The 23,614-nt window shown below is 42.7% G+C and overlaps 1 protein-coding gene and 1 long non-coding RNA gene across 4 annotated transcripts in view; one reads left to right on the top strand and one right to left on the bottom strand.

The window, feature by feature from the left end:
* Window positions 1-23,614, bottom strand: part of LOC146425689 (kinesin-like protein KIF2A) — a 180,572-nt gene that overhangs the window by 85,702 nt on the left and 71,256 nt on the right. For 2 of the 3 annotated variants that reach the window (XM_085041595.1, XM_085041593.1), the window contains exons 3-7: window positions 19,376-19,492; window positions 18,882-18,936; window positions 17,135-17,257; window positions 16,464-16,564; window positions 1,432-1,527 (exon numbers count right to left, since the gene is read on the bottom strand). In XM_085041595.1, coding sequence (XP_084897721.1) covers window positions 1,432-1,527; window positions 16,464-16,564; window positions 17,135-17,257; window positions 18,882-18,936; window positions 19,376-19,492 — 492 coding nt within the window. The remainder of the gene's footprint in view (window positions 1-1,431; window positions 1,528-16,463; window positions 16,565-17,134; window positions 17,258-18,881; window positions 18,937-19,375; window positions 19,493-23,614) is intronic. The other variant, XM_085041594.1, reaches the window with a different exon arrangement.
* Window positions 1-23,614, top strand: part of LOC146425690 (uncharacterized) — a 105,888-nt gene that overhangs the window by 26,345 nt on the left and 55,929 nt on the right. The gene's annotated exons all lie outside the window — the stretch shown is intronic.

Raw genomic sequence — 23,614 nt, 5'->3', positions numbered from 1 at the left:
GTAAAAAAGTTCTTCTCCATGATGAGGTGAAACTTCTGCATTTTAGTTTATGGCCATTGCTCCTTGTCCTGTCACTGGGCACCACTGAAAAGAGTCTTGCACCTTTCTCTTAGCACCTGCCTTTGAGATATTTGTATGCATTAATGAGATTCCCTCTCAATCTTTTCTTCTCTAGACTAAACAGGCCCAGCTCCCAGTCTCTCCCCATAAGACAGGTGCTCCAGTCCCCTTATCATCTTTGTGGCCTTCTGCTGGACCCTGTGCCTGACAAACTTGGTGGCCCTTCTGCAATGGGGTTACAGCATTGGTGGATGAGGGAAGAGCGACTGACATCATCTACCTGGACTAGTGTAAAGCATTTGACACTATCCTGCACAACATCCTAGTCTCTAAACTGGAGAGATATGGATTTGATGGGTGCACCACTTGGTGGATAAGGAATTGGCTGGACAGTTGCACTCAAAGAGTTACTGTCAATGGCTTGATGTCCAAGTGGAGACCAGCGACAAGTTGAGTTCCTCAGGGGCTGGTATTGGGACCAGCACTGTTTAACATCTTTGTTGGTAACATAGACAGTGGGACTGAGTGCACCCTCAGCAATTTTGCTGACAACATCAAGCTGTGTGGTGTGGTTGACATGCTGGAGGGAAGGAATGCCATCCAGAGGGACCTGGACAGGCTTCAGAGTTGGGCCTGTGTGAAGTTCATGAAATCCAACAAGGCCAAGTGAAAGGTCCTGCACCTGGGTTAGGGCAATCCCAAACATGGATACTGGCTGGGCAATGAGTAGATTGAGAGCAGCCCTGCCAAGAAGGACTTTGAGGTATTGGTCGATGAGAAACTGAATATGAGCTGACAATGTGTGCTCACAGCCCAGAAAGTGAATCACATCCTAGACTGCATCAAAAGCAGTGTGACCAGCAGGTTGAGAGAGGTGATTCTCCCCTTCTACTTTGCTCTTGTGAGACCCCACCTGGAGTAATGCATCCAGCTCTGGCGCTTCCAGCATCAGGACATGGACCTGTTGAGTGAGTCCAGAGGAGGCCATGAAAATGATCAGGGGGCTAGAGCACCTCTGCTATGGAGACAGGCTGGGAAAGCTGAGGGTGTTCAACCTAGAGAAGGCTTTGGGGAGACCTTATAGCAGCCTCCCAGTAGCTAAAGGGGACCTACAGGAAAGATGGGGAGGGACTTTTTATCAGGGAATATAGTGATGAGGGGGAGTGGTTTTAAACTAAAGGAGGAGAGATTTATATTAGATGTTAGGAAGAAATTCTTTACTGTGAGGGTGGTGAGACACAGATTGCCCAGAGAACTTGTGGATGCTCCCTCTGTGGAAGTTTTCAAGGCCAAGTACATACACTGAAAAAATTGGAGACACAGAGCCAAATTCAGAAGGATAAAAAATTTCCACATCACTTGGGTACTTACAGGATCTGCAGTTGTCAGTGGTCTATAATCCAAACTTCCCCTGAAATCTCTTATCATACACATAATTTCATAATTTGGGTTTGTAGCATCAACATCCTAGGGAAATAAGCAACAGAATTTCTAATACACTTTTTTCCTGAAATGAACAAATTTCAATAACTTCTAAATTTATTTGTAAAAGAAATACACATTAACTGAAATGTTGATTTTTCTCCAAAACACCATAAATTTCTCAACTGCAAGTTTAAGGCCTTTTCCCATTCTGATATAGCTAATTCATAAAGCAAAACAATTATATACTTTTTATTTCATATGTTTGGTTGGCACGTATTAGAAAATATTTTTGAATCGAGGAGTCATTAAAATTCTACTCAACAAAGAAATGACTACTGCTTTTTGCCAGAATCTTCACATTAAAGAAATACAGCTGAACAATTGCACAACAGATAACATATACAGTCAATGCTTCTTAATCTGAGATAAATTGGTCCAACAGTCAAATGGATACACTCTATTATACAGGTACAAAACACACTGCAGAGTACAGTGCAGGTGCCCAAGCCACTCCAAACACAATCCTGCTGCATCCAATATGGTTAAAAGAGGTTGATCTTACTTGCTGGTCCTGAGTTAACTCCTACAGTTACTTGGATGCATTGGAAACTGTTCTAACACTCCTAGACCCCCCCAAAAAAGCAGAATCAATCCAAATGATACAGTAGGCTACATTCAAGCACACAAGATCTCCTGTCTCTAAACCTGGAACTATGAGCATCTGAGTGAATGGACATATAAGAGGCCATGCACAGAGCCCCTCTAAACCTCATAAAGCCTGAGCTACTGAGCCTACTGTGGGCTGTGCTGGTTCACTGCAGAATCACTCAAATGTTCTTCCTGTCAGTTCTCCCAGCAACTTTCAGTTTTTACCCCATTTCAGGACATGCTGCTGATGCCATGCATAGCCAGCTCTGGTGCTCAGACCTTACTTAAACTTTGTATGGTTTTCCACGAATGAACTAAAACTCCTTCTGGATCATATCTGATGATAGGCACTTTTAGAAAGTACTGCATTTGGGTTAATAAGCTGGAATGGAGCCATCTCATCTCTACACCTGTAACACAGCTGACTCACACTTCAGACAAAACTGTGCCCTGGTAATCAGAAGTTGAGTGTACCTTTAGGTTGTTCACGCTGACTACAGTGAACTAAAAACTACTTACAGTAAGTCAATAAATGTATTCCTGCTGAAACATTTCCTTCTAACATTCAGAAAAGGGTATTCCTTATTATGGAAAAGGTATTTGCCTAATATTCTTCAAACTGTTTAAAGGTCTTGCCCACCAGAAGCCAATGCTTGGCTAATTTTTGATGCATTTCACAACAACAACAGAATACACAAAGCAACAAAAAGCATAGATACGTAAAAGTCACCAAGAAAACCAGAACTTGTTCATACAGAAATTTAAGACTTGGATGAAAACAGTTGCCACAGAAGTGATAAAAACAAAATTTAAGGTATAGTACCACATAAAAAAAATTTAACATATGAAACAAATTATTTGCTCCAATTATTTGCTCCTCACACATAAAACCATAGTAATCCTTTGCATTTGTTTAAGTGGATGGAAATTAGAGAACAAAAATTCAAAATAAGTGATTTTAGATGAAATTAGAAAAATCATTAAACCATGAAGTAAATTGCCTGAATTTACTTGATGATGGTATTTCTCACGTCAGTAGCAGATTGGTAATTGTATTTGGTTTGTGTGGCCAGGTTTCAGGTAGTGGGGGGGCTACAGAGGTAGCTTCTGTGAGAAGCTGCAAGAACCTTCCCCTATGTCCAATGGAGCCAATGCCAGCCAGCTCCAAGATGGACTTGCCACTGGCAAAGGCTGAACCCATCAGTGACCATGGTAACACCTCTGTAATAACATATTTTAAAAGGGGAAAAATTTATTGTGTGGAAGTACTTGTGGCCAGAGAAGAGCAGAGTGAGAATATGTGAGAGGAACAACTCTGCAGACCCCAAGGTCAGTGGACAAGGAGGGGGAGGAGGTGCTCCAGGTGCCAGAGCTGAGATTCCCCTGCAGCCTGTGGTGAAGACCATGGGGAGGCATCTGTGCCCCTGCAGCCCATGGAGGTCCACAGGGAGCAGAGATCCACTTGCAGTCCATGGAGGAGACCCACTCTGGAGCAGGTGGATGCCCAAAGGAGGCTGTGACCCTGTCTGAAGCCCACGTTGGAGTTGGCTCCTGGCAGGACCTGTGGCCCTGTGGAGAGAAGCCCACACTGCAGCAGGTTTGCTGACAGGACTTGTGACCGTGTGGGGAATGCATGCTGGAGCAGTCTGTGCCTGAAGGACTGTACCCCATGGAAAGAGACCCACGCTGGAGCAGTTTGTGAAGGACTGTAGCCTGTGGGAAGGACTTACATTGGAGAAGTTCGTGGAGGACAGTCTCCCATAGGAGGGACCCCACATTGGAGAAGGGGAAGGAGTCCTGTCCCTGAGAAGGAAGCAGAAGCAGAAACATGTGATGAACTGACCATAACTCCCAATTCCTGTCTCCCTGTGCCACTGGAGTAAGAAGGTAAAGAATCAGAAATAAAGTTGAGCCTGGGAAAGAGGGAGGGGTGGGGGGAAGGGGTTTTTAAGATTTGTTTTGTTTCTCATTATCCTACTCTGAGTGGTAATAAATTCAGTTAATATCCCCAAGTTGAGTCTGTTTATCCTGTGATGGTAATCGGTGAGTGATCTCTCCCTACCCTTATCTCAACCATGAGCCTTTCGTTATATTTTCCCTCCCCTGTCCAGCTGAGGAGGGGAGTAACAGAGTGGCTTTGGTGGACACCTGGCATCTGGCCAGAGTCAGCCCACCACAGGAGTATCTCCTTGGAGACACTAACATATACACATACAGGCTGCCAACAAGATTATGCTACTAGTTTTGCTAAAGCTTTTACACTTCTATGACAGCAAGTAATTTAATATTAATAGATTTTTCTCAAAGGATTAATGTAGTGGGTTGACTCTGGCCAGATGCCAGGCACCCACCAAAGCCACTCTATCACTCCCCTCCACAGCTGGAGAAGGGAAAGAAAATATAACAAAGGGTTCATGGGTTGAGACTGGGAGAGATCACTCATCAAATACCGTCATGGGCAAAACATGCTCAAATTAGAGAAATTATTAGAATTTATTACTAACAAAATCACAGCAGGATAATAAGAACTAAAATAAGACCTTAAAAACACCTTTGCCCCACCCCTCTCTCCTTTCTAGCTCTATCTACTACCCCAGTGACACAAGGAGACAGGGAATGTGAGGTTATGGTCAGTTAATCATACATTGTTTCTGTGGCTGCTCAAGGAGAGGAGTCCTTCCTCTGCTCCACCATGGGGTCTCTCCCATGGGAGACAGTTCTCCATGAACTTCTCCAAACATGAGTCCACCTCCCAGGCAACGGTTCTCCACGAACTGCTGCAATGCGAGTCCATCCCATGGGCAACAGTCCTCCCCAAACTGCTGCAGCATGGGTCACTCTTCCACAGGATGCAGTCCTTCAGGGACAGGCTGCTACAGCGTGGGTCCCCCATGGGGTCACAAGTCCTACTCGGAGCCCACTCCAACACAGGCTTCCCACGATTTCACAGCCTCCTCCCAGTCACCCACGTCCTCTAGCGTGGGTCTCCTCTATAGGCTGCAGGTGGATCTCTTCATACCCATGGACCTCCCTGGGCTGCAGGTGGATCTCTTCATACCCATGGACCTCCATGGGCTGCAGGGGCACAGCTGCTTCACCATGGTCTTCACCATGGGCTGCAAAGGAATCTCAGCTCTGGTGCCTGGAGCACCTTCTCCCCCTCCTTCTCCACTGACCTTGGTGTCTGCAGAGTTGTTCGTCTCACATGTTCTCACCCTGGTCTTCTCTAGCCGCAATTGCCAAAAAACCCCCTTTTTTTTTTCTTTCTTCTTAAATCTGTTATCACACAGGCGTTACCACCATTTCTAATTGACCCAGCCTTGGCTAGCGGCACATCCATCTTGGAGCTGTCTTGGAGCCGCCAGGGATTGGCTCTGTCGGACATGGAGGAAGCTTCTAACAGTTTCTCACAGAAGCCACCATTGTAGCCTCCCTGCTACCAAAACCTGGCCATACAAGCCCAATAAAACTAACAACTTCTTTCACATAAGTTTATAACAACTTACTGGCAAACTGTTTGCATTATGCAATGCTAATTTATAAATGCATAGACAGGTATAAAGGAAAAAGGAAAAAATCACTGTTCAAACATGAGTCTCAAAGACATCACCTATAAAACATCAAAGATCATTGTGGTGGTTTTGCTTAGCCCAGAACATCTGCAAGGTATCTTTAACATCTAGGAGAAATTTAAACCCTTTAAAAGCTGTGGTGGTAGGCCTGAAGAAGTGTCTGAGGGGTGGGGAGTGGCACAAAGATGACCCCTGTGTGTCCTGAGTGAAAATTCTGGAAGTTTTTCACCAAGTGCAGCAGAGCCAATCTCTGATGGCTCTGAAAGTGATGGACATGCTGCTGGCCAAGTATGGGCCAATTAGAAGTGCTAGTTATGCCTCTGTGAAAATATATTTAAGAAAATATCAAAACAAAGTAGTCAAGCACTTCTTTTTAGCTAGAGGAGGAGGAGGAGGTAAAAATATGTGAAAGGAGAACAGCATGGAGACACCAAGGTCAGTGAAGAAGGTGGGGGAGGAGGTGCTCCAGGTGCCGGAGCTGAAAAACCTCTGCTAGCTGTGGTGAAGGACATGGGGGGAGCAGGAGGTCCCCCTGCAGCCCATGGAGTCCAGAAGGATGCAGAAATTTGCCCACAGCCCACGCCAGAAGAGCAGGTGGATGCCTGGAAGAAGCTGTGATCCAGTGGGAGTCTCATCTAAAGAGTTAAAGCTGCAAAGGCCTTGCAAGGGACACAAAGGCCTTGCTCCTGGGATGAAAGCAGCCTGGCCTCGGCTCAGGAGAGTCTGCACAGCACCTTATTGACAAGAGGACTCATGTTGCAGCAGAATTCGGGCGGGATGTTGCTCGTGAGATCGGACCCACGCCAAAGAAGTTTGCAGAGGACTGTCTCTCATGGGAGGGACCCCATGGCTAAGTAGAGGGCCCCTCTCCCTGATGGACAGACCAGAGAAAAAACCCTCACCCTGCCCCCTGCCCGTGTTGTTGGTTGGAAAGAGGGAGGGGGGTGAGCAGAGAAACAATGTCTTAAGAGGGAGAGGGGTGAGCAGAGAAACTGTCTTGAGAGAGAGAAAGAGAGACGAGCAGAGAAACAGTATTTGTAGTAGAAGATTTATAGTGATGAACAGATTTATGGACTAAGAAAATACCTCATACCCTGCCCCCTACCTGAACTGGTGGTTGGAAGGAGGGAGGGAGGTGAGTAGAAAAAATGGTGTCTTAAGAGGGAGGGGGTGAGTGAACAAATGGTGTCTGAAAAGCTTATTTTTACTTCTCATTTAACCTCTGACTCTGTTAGGTAATTAAATCACTTTGCAACATAAGTTTGGAGCCTGTTTGCCCTTTTTTCCGTGCGTCCTGCCACCACTGTCCTATCTCAACTCATGAATCCAGTGTGTGTTTAACAGTTTTTTTCTCTCCCCTCTCTTGTACGTCTGCGGCAGGAGGGAGCAGAGGTGTCTGGCATTTAGTCAGGGTCAAACCCCAACAATCATAAAGAACAATTTATCATAATGCTGTAATTAACTCCATGCAGTGCTACAGGCTTGGGGAAGATTGGCTGGAAAGCTGCCCAGCAGAAATGTTATACTAACAAACAGGGAAGGCCTTGTTGGAGATGTGAAGGTTGGGGGCAGCCTTGGCTCTAGTGACCATGAGATTGTGGAGTTCAGTATTGGGCAAGGAGGAAGCAGGACAGCATGTAAGATTACAACCCTGGACTTCAGGAGTTAACTTTAGCCTCTTCATGGATCTTCCTGGGAGAATCCCATGGGAACAGACCCTGCAGGGAAGAGGGGTCCAAGAGAGTTGGTTGATATTCAAGGATCATTTCCTCCAGGCTCAAGAACAATGCATCCCGAGGATGAGCAAGAAATTGGGCACAGGGGCAAGAGACCTGCATGGATGAATAATGAACTCGTCATTACTCAAGCACAAGTAGGAAACACACAGGAGATGGAAGCAGGGTCAGGCCACTTGGAATGAATATAGAGGTTGACAGAGTAAGTAGAAATGAGATGAGGAAGGCCAAGGCCCATCTGGAATTAAGTCTGGACAAGGATGTCAAGGATAACAAAGAGGGCTTTTTCAAATACATCAATAACAAAAGGAAAACAAAGGATAATGTGGGCCTGTTCCTAAATGGATGGGGGACCCTGGTAACACAGGACATAGAGAAGGCAGAGTTACTGAACACCTTCTTTGCATCAGTCTTCACCAATAAGACCAGCCCTCAGGGATCTCTGACCCAGGAGACCAGGGTAAAAGAATGGTGGGAGGAAGACATTCCCTCGGTCAAGGAGGATTGGGTCAGAGAACACCTAGGCAAACTGGACATCCAAAAGTCTGTAGGCCCTGACAGAATGCATCCAGGAGGGCTGAAAGTGCTGGCAGATATCATAGCGAGGCCACTCATGATCATCTTTGAAAGGTTGTGGAGATCAGGAGAGGTGTCTGAGGACTGGAAGAAAGCAAATGTCCCCCCGATCTTCAAAAAGGGCAAGAAGGAGAACCCAGGGAACTACTGGCCAGTCAGCTTTACCTCAATCCCTGGAAAGGTGATGGAGTGCCTCATTCTGGCCATCTCTGTCCACAGGGAGAACAAGAAAGTGATAAGGAGCAGTCAGCATGGATTCACTAAAGGGAAATCATGTTTGACCAGCCTGATTGCCTTCTACCATTGTACTACCTGGATGGATGAGAGGAGAGCAGTTGATATTGTCTACCTGGACTTCAGCAAGGCTTTCAACACTGTCTCTCACAACATCCTCATAGGCAAACTCGAGAAGTGTGAACTGAATGAGTGGACAGTGAGGTGGGTTGAAAACTGGCTGATCAGCAGATCCCAGAGGTTCATGATCAGTGGCACAGGGTCTAGTTGGAGGCCTGTCATTAGTGGTGTCCCCCAAGGTTCAATACTGGGCCCAGTATTGTTTGACTTGTTCATCAATGACTTGGATGAAGGGGCAGATGCCTCCTCAGCAAGTTCACTGTCGCTGTTGAGCAGCTAGCAGAGTAATGAATGCATCAGTTCTCAGTGGCAAGAAGGAATGACCTTTATTGTTTTGATTTCATCACATATATAGAGTTCTCAAAAGTCACCCAGATTGGTCAGTCAGAAGCCTTCCCTCAGGCCTGATTGGCCAGGCCTGCACTGCCCAAGTTCTGGGACACTGTTCCAACAACATCCAAACTTTATCTTTATTTATAAAACACAAGAAAATTTCTCATGGGAAAAACCTGTGCTAGCCACAGTTCACTGATGCCACAAAGCTGGGAGGAGTGGCCGATACCCCACAGTGCTGTGGGCGACAAAGATGATTAAGGGACTGAAGCATCTCTTTTACGATGAAAGGCTGAGGGAGTTTAGCCTGTTCAGCCTCAAAAAGAGATGACTGAGAGGGGACCTCGTCAATGTATATAAATATCTAAAGGGTGAGTGCCAAGAGGCTGGAGTCAGGCTCTTCTTGGTGATGCCAAGCAGTAGGACAAAATGCAATAGGCAGAAACTGATGCACAGGAAGTTCCATCTGAATAGAAGGAAGAACTTCTTTACTGTGTGAGTGACTGCACAGGAACAGATTGCCCAGAGAGGTTGTGGAGTCTCCCTTGCTGGAGATATTCAAGAACCACCTAAACGCAATCCTATGTAACATGCTGTGGGATGACCCTGCTTGAGCAGGGAGGTTGGACCAGAAGACCCCATTGCGGTCCCTTCCAACCTTACCCATTCTGTGAAAAGGACCTGGGGGTGCTGGTCAACAGCAGCTGAACATGAACCAGCATGTGCCCAGGTGGCCAAGAAAGCCAATGGCATCCTGGCTTGTGTCAGCAATAGTGTGGCGAGCAAGGCCAGGGCAGTGACCGTCCCCCTGTACTCAGCACTGGTGAGGCTGCACTTGGAATCCTGTGTTCAGATATAGGCCCCTCACAAGAAGAAAGACATTGAGGTGCTGGAGTGTGTCCAGAGAAGGGCAACAAAGATGGGGAAGGGGCTGGAGCAGAAGTCTGATGAGGAACAGCTGAGGGAGCTGGCAAGGGGGAGCTCAGTCTGGAGAAAAGAAAGCTCGGGGGGACCTTATTGCTCTCTACAACTCCCTGACAGGAGGTTGTGGTGAGGTGTGGTTTGGCCTCTTCTCCCAGGTAACAAGTGACAGGACAAGAGGAAATGGCCTCAAAACATTTTTTTCACAAAAAGGGTTGTTTAGCATTGGAATATTGTGGCAGGACAGACACCCCCCCCCTTCTCTCTCTCCCTGATTGCTAGCCGAGATCGATGGCTCAGATTAAGTCAATCCTGACTATCAATGCTGGCGTCTGGAACTCAGAGCGAGACACTGAGAGAATGTGAGTAATTTTCAAGTGACCGCAAAATACACACTCTTTTCCCTATAAAACACCACGAAAAACTCAGTAAAATCAGAAGCTTTTCTACATGGATACTGGAGCGTGAGAAAAGTTTCTCCCCTCAGCTTGGACGCGAGCTGTGCGGTTACTTCCCGTGGGATTGAGAGCGGATCTGGTGCATCCCCAACCCCAAAAATTGGATTTGGTAAGAAGCATTCAGTTTCCTGAATTGTATTCTTCTTTGCTAGCTACAATAATATTAATAGGTACCTTTTTCATTTTTAGCGCTGTATTGTTTTAATCTCCCTATTTTGGGCACATATATATATATGTTTGTTTTAGCTATGAATAGCTTTTCATGTTTTTGTGTAGTAAAATTTGTCTAGTTCTTTGTTCCGTTCTCACCTGTGTCTAATAAACCATAATCTATTTTACATTAGACATAAATCGGCTGTCTTTATAAGAACTTACGAGTGAGACTAGGTTTTGGGGTGCTGGTCACTCTGAATAGGTTTGGTCACTAGTTGTCATAGGCCTAGGCAACTGGTAAAATCCATATACCCTCAGTTTCCACTCGTGACATTTTTGGCGTAGTCGGCAGGATAGATGGCTAACGATTTGAGAACTGAGAGTAAAGAACTTACACAATATTTACGGAGGCACAATGTTCACATTGATACTGATGACCCCTGGCCCACAGAAAACTGGTTTCAGTGGGGAAACATAAAGGAAAAATTAGATGAAAAACAGGGTTCATTAAAAGATACCAAAGGAAAGGGCATTATTTGTCATGTACTCGCCCTATGTTTAAACTCTGCTTGGAGATGGAGAGAACAAATAATAAAAGAAAATGAAAAATTGATGAATGAAATACAAAGATTAAAATTGGCACAATTATCCCTGCAAGGCCAATATAACCAGGCAAAACAGGGGCTAAAAGAATCTAAAAAACATGCAAAAATGGTGGAGGAAAAATTGGAATTAACATTATTGCATATTCCCAAATCTATGGATGTCAGAAAAATTAAAAAATTAATAACATCTCCTGAAAATTGGGATGGTGACATCTGGGAAAGCTCTGATGAAAATTATAATGACACCTTTGACTTAGAGTCAGATGAAAACACGGAACTTCCACCGTCTGAGGAGGAAGAAATTCCAGAATTTAAAATGAAACCCATAATAAAAACTGAGATATCTCAGGGCCCGCAAAGGCGAGGCCAGCAAACTACCACCAAAACAACCCCGTATGATGCCTTACAAATGGCAAACATTAAAGAAAAATATTCAAGAAAGGCGGGGGAAAGTGAAACAGAATATTTATGGAGAGTTTGCCTCACAGGAGGAGATAATGTATTATTAGATGGCTCAGAGAGTTACGGATTCTGGGGTCCAGGAGTATTTTTACACCTTGGACCACAACCTCCTGACGAACCACACTCCATCACTAGCAGAGTGGCTTACTGGGCAGGAGGAACAAACCAAATGGACAGGGGAGAACCAACTGTACTCCCTATTCATACTCCAGACGAGGTTACAGTTGCAATTGCTAAAGCTGCTTGTATCCAAGCGATTCATGAAAGAGGGGGCAGAAACATCCCAATCTCTGCGGAGGTAGATCCTGAAAGGATGCTCCCCTTAATACGGGGAGCCCCATCAGACATAAAAAATCACTTGGTACAAAAACGAGATGAAATAAAAAACAATATAACATTCAACAGACAAAACCCACACGCACCGCAGAGACCTATACCTACATGGGCAGATCTCTCACACCATGTAACCTCCCATGCAAAAGAAATTGGGTGGAATTTAGAGTCAGTAATCGAACCCAAAAGAATTCCTGAACGGCGGGTGAAAGTAGTAAAACATAACCCCTCCGAGAAAAGGAATTATTATCAATCAGACTCTAATAAAGGAAAAAGAAACGAGTTATGGAGAAAAGCCCTCTCCCTGGGTATTCCAAAAGATTTAATCAGAGGGAAGCCAAATAGCTCCATTGCAAGCTTGATCCAATTCACAGAACAGATGAAATCACCACCACTTAGCAATTCAAACATCACACAAGAAGCAGAAACTGCACCTACACCCAACCCATTTGCACCTCAAAAAAACTGACAAGCGCTGGACCGTCAGGGCAGCCGAGCCAGCGCTCAGACACACCTAAAGAATCTAGCCCACATTTGTATTTGGCCGTAGGGCCAAAGAGGCAGCCTCTGAAATTCCTTATTGATACTGAAGCCCAAATCTCCTTAATCTCTCTAGCAGACGCTGAAAAACTAAACTTAAGTTTTAAAAAGAGGAAACAGATACTTTTAACTGGTTTTAATGGAGACAGTACCACAGCTCACTTAGCAAAAATCCGGTTGTGGTTACCTGGAGAAAAAAGAATGACAGCCCATATTTTTGCTATTGCTGATCATGAAGAGAGCATTTTAGGATATGATATCCTTCAAGGAAAAAAGTGGCAATTACAAGACGGTACTATCTGGTCTTTTGGTTCTGCAGAAACCTCACGCAGTAACCTTTTTAGAAAAAATAGAAAAATAAAACTTCTAAAAATAGCTCCAATATTACCTGTGTCTGCTGTAACTAATGTCAAACAATATCCCATACCTCTAGCAGCCAAAAAGGGAATAGATGCGGTAATCACAAACTTAGAACAAAGAAATATCATATACAGAACACATTCTCCTTTTAATTCCCCTGTCTGACCAGTAAAAAAGCCAGATGGGAACTGGAGATTAACTGTTGATTATCGAAGGTTAAATTCTAATACGGGACCCCTAGCCGCAGCTGTTCCCAACATTGCAAACTTAACTTCCACACTGCAGGCTTCTGCTCACGAGTGGATGGCTGTGCTAGATATAAAAGACATGTTTTTCATGGTACCAATTCGTGAGGAAGACAAACCTAAGTTTGCATTCACGTGGGATGGAGTACAATATACGTTCAACCGACTGCCTCAAGGTTATAAACACTCAAGAAGAAAATCTCTTTAGCACAAACAGTGTGTGGAGAGGAAGCGAGGAAACAAACTCCTCCGTTTCAAAGAGAAAGAAAATACCACTGACATCCCCTTAAAAACTCCTGTGCCCTTTTTGTGCTAGATTTTAGCAGTTGCAAAGGGAAACATAATTTCTTTTTACTTTACCTGTTTGGTTTAAAAGTGAAGCAACTAAGATGCTTCCCCCACAAGGGCTATTCCGGGAACAGCCAAAGCTAAGTTTTAAAATGCAAATGAGCCATTGATAAGACAAAGGGCAATTAGAAGCCACTTCTTAGTAGAAGAAAAAGCTGCAAAACCAGTTTTCCTGTCCCTCACTCCAAGCTAACTTCATTTGCATACTAAAAGCAGAGATATCTCTCTCTCTACATTACAAGAAAAAGTAAGTAAAAGAAAAAAACCCACTGCAACATGTATTTTAAACTCTTAAAATCAGAGTTGTTTAGTTTTAAACTAAAAAATTATACTAATAAGTAATTAAAAGGTATCTAATCTAAGAAGAAAACCAGAAAAGTATATAATTGATTAATTAACAATTTTAAATTGGTGCCACATATATTGTGAGCAAACATTAACACATAAAGAAAGAAAATTTAGTTTTACTAAAAGATCTAAATTGTTGTTTCTACAAACTTCAGTTCTAACAAACTCAATAAGTTTGTGAGATGATAAATTTAATAAATAATTGAGTAAAAATTAAATTAATGCAACTAACTACATCACCTTATATATCAAAATTAAAAATAATTTAGAGTAAAATCTCTAAAACATCTAACAATTATGTTTAAGTTTTTTCCAAACAAAGCCAGACCCAGTAAAATCTTGCAAACAAATAGTCCTGGCTTACCCTAACTTCTAAACTTAAAAGTGTATAGTTTACTAATGCTTCAGCCAAACGTATTGGTGTTGTGTATAAAGTGCAGAGCAGTGACTCTGAATATTAAATATAAACGAAAGTTTTAGAAAGTGCATAAGTGAGAGAGTTAAGAGCTGTGTTGCTAACAGTAAAGTAAAAGCAAAGAAAGTATATGTAAACCAATGATGCTAACAAATGCTCGAGGGCCCATGGCCTAAATAGCTACTGATTCTAATGGGCACCAGCATAGAATCAGCTCTCGATGGGTATTTCCCACATTTTAAAACTAACAAAGCTGATTTCGCTAAGGGCAAGACCCCGTTTGGCCACTGAAAACTCATAAAACCGTCCCTACACTGCCCCCATGTGACAGCAGTGAAAATAGCGACCTATTTCCAACTACAGGCCAACAGAGGGAATGACAACTCTCAAAGAAAATGTTAATCACTATTTAAATTTTGTTGTTTTAGTTTCTCTAATAACCCTAATGTCATATTTACTAATCCCTTAGTTGTTACTATATTTTGCTACATAATCTACTACATGAGCCCATAAATTGAAGCAACAACAAATGCTTCCTATTAACATAGTCAAATTTCCATTAGAGAATAATACAATTTTGGAAACGCAATGTATACCAAAAATTCAACAATAATACATAAATTAAAAAGGCGTGGGTGCGTTTTATAGCATGAAGGCAAGAGACACCTGCACTGTCACTTCATGACGCAAGAGTTGTGTCTTTGGGTCACAGGGGTGGATTGTGGCAGGACAGACACCCCCCCCCTTCTCTCTCTCCCTGATTGCTAGCCGAGATCGATGGCTCAGATTAAGTCAATGGCTTAATCCTGACTATCAATGCTGGCGTCTGGAACTCAGAGCGAGACACTGAGAGAATGTGAGTAATTTTCAAGTGACCGCAAAATACACACTCTTTTCCCTATAAAACACCACGAAAAACTCAGTAAAATCAGAAGCTTTTCTACATGGATACTGGAGCGTGAGAAAAGTTTCTCCCCTCAGCTTGGACGCGAGCTGTGCGGTTACTTCCCGTGGGATTGAGAGCGGATCTGGTGCATCCCCAACCCCAAAAATTGGATTTGGTAAGAAGCATTCAGTTTCCTGAATTGTATTCTTCTTTGCTAGCTACAATAATATTAATAGGTACCTTTTTCATTTTTAGCGCTGTATTGTTTTAATCTCCCTATTTTGGGCACATATATATATATGTTTGTTTTAGCTATGAATAGCTTTTCATGTTTTTGTGTAGTAAAATTTGTCTAGTTCTTTGTTCCGTTCTCACCTGTGTCTAATAAACCATAATCTATTTTACATTAGACATAAATCGGCTGTCTTTATAAGAACTTACGAGTGAGACTAGGTTTTGGGGTGCTGGTCACTCTGAATAGGTTTGGTCACTAGTTGTCATAGGCCTAGGCAACTGGTAAAATCCATATACCCTCAGTTTCCACTCGTGACAAATATGCTGCCCAGGGAAGTGTTAGTATCACCATCCCTGGAAGTGTTCAAAAAACATGTGGATGTGGCACTTGGGGGCATAGTTTAGTGGTGAATACAGTGGTGCTAGGTAGATGGTTAGACTTGGTGATCTTAGAGGCCTTTTCCAACCTTAACCATTCTATGATTCTATTAATACCTCCTGTAGAAGAACAGCCCTATCTAAGTACCAAATATTTGATTATTTTCATCAATATATTTTCCTTAAGCAATAGCTGTCATCAGGACTTCATTTTTAAATAACACTGTCTTGGATTGATGATATGATAATCCTTTATCCCCTATTGTTGGCTTATATGCCCAAGAAAGAAAAAAATGTGTAAAAATGTGTGGTCCTGTCTCTTTAACTGCACCCAGCCGCAGAGAGAAACGCGGGTTGTTTTGAAAACATTTTCTCCAAGCCTTGCTCCGGGGGAAGATTCGTGGCCCGGCAGAGACTGCGTGCTGGACGGGGGTCGGAGTGAGCTCTGTTCCCGTTTTTTCCATTCTTCTTCTTTTTCCTCGTTTGGACCCCTTCTCTTCGATCTGCTTTGCCACCCGGAGACCCAGGAGGGCCAGAGGACAGCAGAGCTCTCCAGGGCGCTCCACCCGGCCCCGGGTGGGGGGCGAGGAGGAGAGGGGCTGCGTCTGAGAAAAGGACTTTTTAATCAGGTTGAATAACTCCTTTTCACCTTGGTTTTCCCCTTCCCCTGTGCCTTGCAGGGCACTCTGCGTGGTTTTGTCAAATAAATAGTTTTTTCTTCACTTCCATCTAAGAGGTTCTGTTGGGGGTGGGGGAGGGGGTGTCGGGGCCCTTCGCTCTCGGAGGAGAGAGAGTCTTATCATTAACCCGGGACAAACACACAGAATGCTAAGCAATTGTAAGCAATTATTTCTGTAGGAAAGAAAAGAGAGGGAAAACTGACTAAAGAAATAGTTATCAAAGCAATGCAACCATGTACCAAAATATTTATCAAAACCACATACAGGATGAAAGCATTTAATTTCAAGATTATAACAGTTCATAAAAATTGTTGCAGACTGAAAAATAGCACATAATTTTGCAAACAACTTCTTTTCCTGATATACATTTCCATCTGAGCTAAAAATACTAACCTGAGCTCTTTTTTCTCTAAGTTCCTGCTGCTGTAACCTTCTTCTTTCACGTTTCTCTTGCAGTTTTTCAACCTCTTTTACACAATTAGATTTTCTACGTGCTTAAAGAAAGTGATATAATTTTAAAATGTTTTTAATGTTGCATGAATTTAGTATTTACACTATAACATTTCAATTATATTAATTTATGAATAATTAAAATGCATTTATTTATATCAAGTATCTTTTCAAGCATATCAGTATTAGTACAAAATAATTACAGCAATTTAATTTCTAAAATGTATATAATAAATGAATGCAGAAAAGTCATACTAATAGGACAATCATTACAGAACCGAAAATATAACAATGACCCTCAAAAAATATTTGTACATGTGATGATATTTGGATACATGTGATCTCTTGGTGTGAATTAAAAGAAAGCCCAGGTAAATGAAACAAAGCCCCACTGCCATAGTTAAAAAGAGATAAAGTAAAAAAATTCGACAGAAAGGACAACTATGACAAAAGTGAACATTTGTTTAGCTACAGCACTCTAAAAATGCTTCTTGAGGAAGCCTGCAGGCAACTGCATATATAGAATATTTGTCATTTATGGACAACAACATAATTGAAAAAAATGTACATGTAATTCCCAGAATGAATGAATCCTTGATACACGGTGTACATACAAGGAGGTCCAAATTCCTTTTTTGCAGCTTGAACTGGAGATATATCTGAAACACTACCATTCTGTTGTGAGGAGGAAGACTGTTCAGGAAGCTGAGTAGGCCGTGTGCGTGCAGAACCAACTACTGCAAATGAAAAGCACAAAGCTCATCTAGATATGGAAAAGTAACATTTCTATCCAATTCTGAAATGCTTTATGACAAGATAAAAAGAGGCCAGTTTTAAGACACAACAATTTATTGAGGGGAGGGAGTGGGGAGCTGTACATGTAGAAAGTCTATTAGTAAAGACATTCAGTATGCAGCTTCTTTTATCCTAGTGTTATACACCAACACAACATAGTTAATAAGTATCAATGCTGCATGTGCACTCTACATAATTAATAGAACTTATGTGTGTAAAATTAATATGTACTTGGAGATATGCAGTTTTGAAGTTTAAAGTGTTGAAATTTTATTTATATTGTAGTTATACGCAAAAACCCAGTAAAAAAGGACTCACTGTTTCACATTCTCTAGATGTTACAAAACGGTCCCACCCCATTGAACCTACAATTTGTGGATGAGTAGAGTGATAGAAATGAAAGGCAGCTAGGTGCAGCTCAATCTATAAGTGGAATAAACAAGCCTTTTTGACACTCTTCTGGAAAAGCTAAACATTGATTCTATGATATGTGATAATGGACTCTAATTTCTGAAGATGCAGAATGATGTCTGTTCTCAGTGAATGCAGTGAGAGTGACATGCATGCAAGCCTCTTTGGTAGAGCTGGATGTTTTAAGTTGTTTTTCAGAGTTGCTTCAAGCACCTCTGCTTCAGATGGCCATTTTCCTGTACATGTTCCTAATAAGATCTGCCAGAAGAGTACAAAAGTGAAGGTAACACTTTTGATTAGTAGCCTAGAGATGACATTCCAAATGAAGACCAGCACACTGTGCAACATGGAGAAAACTATGGAAACACGTATCAAATGGTATAGACAAAACAAATCTCCAGATCATCCCAAATACGATAGGAGATCTAGCTTATAGCATGAATTAACTACACTAAAGACAGTGTGCTGAGAAAAGTTTAATTATAAGGCCAACAAAGAACAAATACTTAGGCCAACTGTGAATAGTAAGATGCACAGGACCTATTAAAATACAAGTTACGGGGTTATTCCATACAAAACAGACCATTTACTACAAATGATGACATATATGGATGTGAGGAAAGCCCATCAAGAAGATATCTCAAATTTAAACCATACTGGTTTGAAAAAAAATCCCCTTTTCATGAGTTTTCTGATTTAACACCCCCAGAGGCAAATGGCAGAAAGTGATCCAAATCATCCACCAGAAGTCTGAACACTTAAAATTATGTGCAAGACTACTTGTTTTTCAAGTTTAAACAGATGGAATGGAATTTAGCCTGAGTTAATGACAGTAGATTAATTTTTGGAAAAAGAATCCTCCCCATCATCTGTACGAGCTAACTTAAATGCAGGAGAGAAAATTAAAACAATAAGAAATAACTATTCTTTTTCCTGTTATTAGATGCATCTATATTCATCCAATACAAACATTTCACTATCCTCCTGTGATATTTGAGCATTTTTGTAGATTTTTCACTATTAACCATAAAGTGAGAAATAACCCATAGGGTTAGAATTAGAAATGCAGAACTATCAAGAAATGTTATATGAGCAGGAGATTAAAATGTTCCCATATTTTTTTACTTCCTTGAAAGGAAAAGAGATAGCATTTACCTCTGTTATCTCTGGCAGGAGTGTCATTCTTAATAGGTGCCATGGTTCGTCGACTCTGTAAAAGAAAGAAATCTCTGTTATTTGATCACCTTATTATTAAAAACGTAAACTGCAGCCCTACCTCTGCTTCTTTCCAGTGAATAAAAATAACATGACCAGCAATACAAAGAGGTGTTTGCTGCCAAATCTTTCCCATAAGAGCCCAGAGTGAAGACTACTTGAACTATGCATAGTTTCAAAACAACCTCCAAAACATTTTCTATATTTTTCCTTGAGATATATTTAGTTATATAAATATTAGTCCCCAACTCCCTCTCTGCCAAACCTGTTCTTAGAAAATTGTTGGAAACACCGATTCACCATAGGAAAAAGAAAGGAACACAGTTATCAAGTAACTCCACAGACACAAAAGTTAGATTTAAAAATGCAAGCATAACAACATGTATAGGAGTACTGAAAGTTTAATAGGAACATGTTGCATAGGTATTACCAACCTTCATGATTTTGTTTACTTTAGCTGCTGAAGTAGGTGGTGGTGTCTCTGGACTAGGTTCAATATCTTCATCAGGTGCAATATTTGGGTTAAGTGAAAATATGCTCTCCAAGTCAATCTGTGTAAAAGAATATAAAATACATTTATGATTCTTAGAACAATATTCACCCTTTCCATTTCTCCTGATATTTTTGAGAATAAACAATAAATATATTTAGTGGTTTTACCCCAAAATTTGTTAATTCTATAACCTGAATAATCTTATTTTATTTACACTAAAAATAGTGTAAGCTTTGTTCTTCATGTAAGTCGAAAACACATCTTTTCTGAAAAAAGAGAAATAACGCAGAGGGGGAGGAGGGGTGGAAATCAGGCCTCTGCGTTTACCGAAAGTGTCTCTAAGGCTGTCGAGAGATCACTCCAGCCAGCACTGCTCTGGTGCTGTACAGAAAGACCCTTCTCACACCCGTGCCGGTGTAAGGCACAGATTCTCACTCACCCAGAGAGCCAGATAGCTCATGCGTTACCAGAGACAAAGAATCCAGAGGCTCAATCAGCCGGATATTCCAGAAGTTTATTCCAGAGGGTTCCAGGGTGAAAGAGAACGAATAACCCCACGTGTCCCTAGATATAGGGATCACCTGGGATCAGGGGAGAGGAGGCAGGGGGAACACCACAACCAATGGGAGAAGGGAGGGATGGAGTCAGGGGTTAGGTTACAGCCAGGGGGATTTACATAATTTGGGGAGGGACTTATCATGTTACTCGGACTAGGATGTTTCCCACCAGTGAAGCCCTGCTGTACTGGAACCACTTGGCTCCCCAGCAGTTCCTGAGGTGGTATCATGCACTACCACAGAGAAACATTAAAAATAACCAATTATAGAAGCCTGGACAACAAGGAGTTAATGCACTGCTATATCTCAAACACTGATAGTTGTGAAAGTGGGCAAGTTAGAACAGGATGTGGCAGGAGAGAAGGGCCATACAAAGGTAGGACAGCACTTTTCTGGGGCCCACTTCCCTGTTTTGGTCCACGGTGACTTCACAACATAAAGGACAGTGCAGGCACAGAAGTGGGGTCAAGAAATGGGCATGAAGTGTGGACAGAAGATCAATCCAATAAAGGATGATTGAGACCAGCAAAGACCCTCAAAGCCCCCTGACCCATTTCCAGAAAGGCTTGGAAGAGCAGACTGTGCGTGTTACTTCATTGACATAGAGAGCAAGAAACCTAATCCCAAGGCGGGGAAAACTTATCTATAAAAAGGTACCCTCACAAAGCCTGGGTGGTGCCTCCAGGACCTTGAACACCCCATCAGCTGGATCGGCTCTGGAACCAGGACTGGTGATGTCCTTTCCTCTCCTACCTGATCTCTCTTTCACTCTCTCTCTATTCCTTCTTTTATTTCTCTTACTACTAGAAAATAAGGGCAAAATGTATACCAATTTCCACACCAAGTGTATGATTTGATAATAAAACTTTATAAGCTCTTTTGGACCCTTCTAACTTTTGCTGTTCCTTTTCACCCACAGGCATCTATGAATCTTGGGTGCTCCCTCTTCCTCTTAGGAGTGGGATGCAACACCAGTAAGTATTCATAATTCTGTAAAGTGATTACATTAAAACAGAAGTAGCTAGTATTACTGTGGTAATTTGTCAGTCACTGCAGAATATGAAAGACATTTTGTAACATAAAAGGAAAGAGATCTCAATTATTTGAAATTTCCCAGAAAGTGCAAAAGAAACAGATGAACTACAACCACCCAAGAAATAATAGCAGAACTGAAGCCACATCAAATTTATGATGCTATTTTTTTCCTTGTAAGTGTTCCTCATTCAAAAAGCTGCAAAATGTAAGGTGGAAAAGGACAGGAACTTAAAAATAACTGGCTTCAGATCTATTGAAACTCTGTTTCCTAAAAATCTTAAATAGCTTTGGTCTCTATAGACTGCTATTTCACACACAGAAACACACAGAATCACCAGGTTGGAAGAGACTTCCAAGATCACTGAGTCCAACCCATGCCCTAACACCACCCCAACTAAACTATGGCACTGAGTGACACGTCCAATCTTTTTTTAAACACATCCAGGGATGGTGACTCCACCACCTCCCTGGGCAGACAATTCCAAAACTTTATTACTCTTTCAGTAAAAAACCTTTTCCTAATATCTAACCTAAATTTCCCTTGATGCAGCTTGAGACTGTGTCCTCTTGTTGTGTCAGTTGCTGCCTGGAAAGAGACCAACCCCCACCTGACTACAACCACCCTTCAAGTAGTTGTAGAGAGTGATAAGGTCTCCCCTGAGTCTCCTTTTCTCCAGGCTAAACAACCCCAGTTCCCTCAGTCATTCCTCATAGGGTGTGTGTTCAAAGCCCTTCACCAGCTTTGTCACCCTCCTTTGGACAAGTTCAAGTGTCTCAATGTCCTTCCTGAACTGAGGAGCCCAGAACTGGACACAGTACTCGAGGTGTGGCCTCACCAGTGCCAAGTACAAGGGAAGAATGACTTCCCTGGTCCTGCTGGCCACACTATTTCTAATACAAGCCAGGATGCTGTTGGTCTTCTTGGCCGCCAAGGCACACTGCTGGCTCATATTCAGTCGGCTGTCAACCAGTACCCCCAGGTCCCTTTCTGCCTGGGCACTGTCCAGCCACACTGTCCCCAGCCTGTAGCATTGCAGGGGGTTGTTTTGGCCAAAGTGCAGGACTCGGCACTTAGACTTATTGAACTTAATCTTATTGGACTCTGCCCATCTATCCAGTCATTCTAGGTCTCTTTGCAGAGACCTCCTACCCTCCAACAGATAGACATACACTCCCAGCTTGGTGTCGTCTGCAAATTTACTAATCATAGATTCAATACCCTCATCCATGTCATCAATAAAAATATTAAATAAAACCGGCCCCAGCACTGATCCCTGAGGGACACCACTAGTGACTGGCCGCCAACTGGATGCAGCACCATTCACCACCACTCTCTGGGCCTGGCCATCCAGCCAGTTCTTGACCCAGCGAAGAGTGCACCTGTCCAAGCTGTGAGCTGCCAGCTTTTCCAGGAGTTTACTGTGGGAAACAGTGTCAAAGGCCTTGCGGAAGTCCAAATAGACAACATCCACAGCCTTTCCTGCATCCACCAGGCAGGTCACCTGGTCATAAAAGAGATCAGGTTGGTCAAACACATCCTACCCCTCCTAAACCCATGCCAGCTGGGTCTAATCCCCTGGCCATCCTGTAAATGTTGTGTGATGGCACTCAAAATAAACTGTTCCATGACCTTTCCAGGTACTGAGGTTAGACTAACTGGCCTATCATTTCCAGGATCCTCCTTCCTACCCTTCTTGGAAATGGGTATCACGTTGGCCAGCTTCCAGTCATCTGGAACCTCACCAGTGAGCCAGAATTGTTGGTAAATGATGGAGGGCGGCTTCGCAAGCTCATCTGCCAGCTCCCTCATCACCTGGGGATGGATCCCATCTGGTCCCATAGATTTATGAACATCCAAGCGGCTCAGCGGTTCTCTTACTGCTTCCTCCTGGATAACAGGGGGACCATCCTGCTCCCTGACACCATCTACCGGTGCGGGAGGACAGTTGTCCTGAGGACAAACTGTCTTTTTGATAAAGACCGAGGCAAAGAAGGCATTAAATACCTCTGCCTTCTTCCCATCTGCAGTCACTAAATTCCCTCCCACATCCAGTAGAGAACCGAGATGGTTCTTACCCTTCCTTTTGCCATTAGCATATTTGTAAAAACATTTTTTATTATCCTTCACAAAAGTTGCCAGATTAAATTCTAACTGAGCTTTGGCCTCTCTAATTTTTTTCCTACATGTCCTAATGACCCCCTTAAATATTTCCTGAGATACCTGACCCTGCTTCCAAAGATGATACATCCTCTTTTTATTCCTTAGTTCCTTCATAAGCTCCTTGCCCATCCAGGCTGGACATTTACCTCATCGACTCATCTTTTGGCACATGGGAACAGCCTGTTCCTGTGCCCTCAAGAACTCTGTTTTGAAGCACGCCCACCCTTCCTGAACTCCTTTGTTTTTAAGGGCTGCTTCCCAAGGTACTTTCCGAATAAGTTGCCTGAATAGGCCAAAATCTGCCCTCTGGAAGTCTAGTGTGAAAGTTTTATTGATGCCCCTCCTGATTTCACCTGATTTCCTCTGGCTGGACCTTTCAAAGACCTCACTACTCTAGGGATTCTGTGTCTAGCAGGATGAGTTCAGC

Source organism: Lichenostomus cassidix, chromosome W, assembly GCF_008360975.1.
Source record: "Lichenostomus cassidix isolate B80296 chromosome W, HeHo_3.0, whole genome shotgun sequence".
Classification (NCBI taxonomy): domain Eukaryota; kingdom Metazoa; phylum Chordata; class Aves; order Passeriformes; family Meliphagidae; genus Lichenostomus; species Lichenostomus cassidix.
This window is presented reverse-complemented; position numbering and strand designations above follow the sequence as displayed.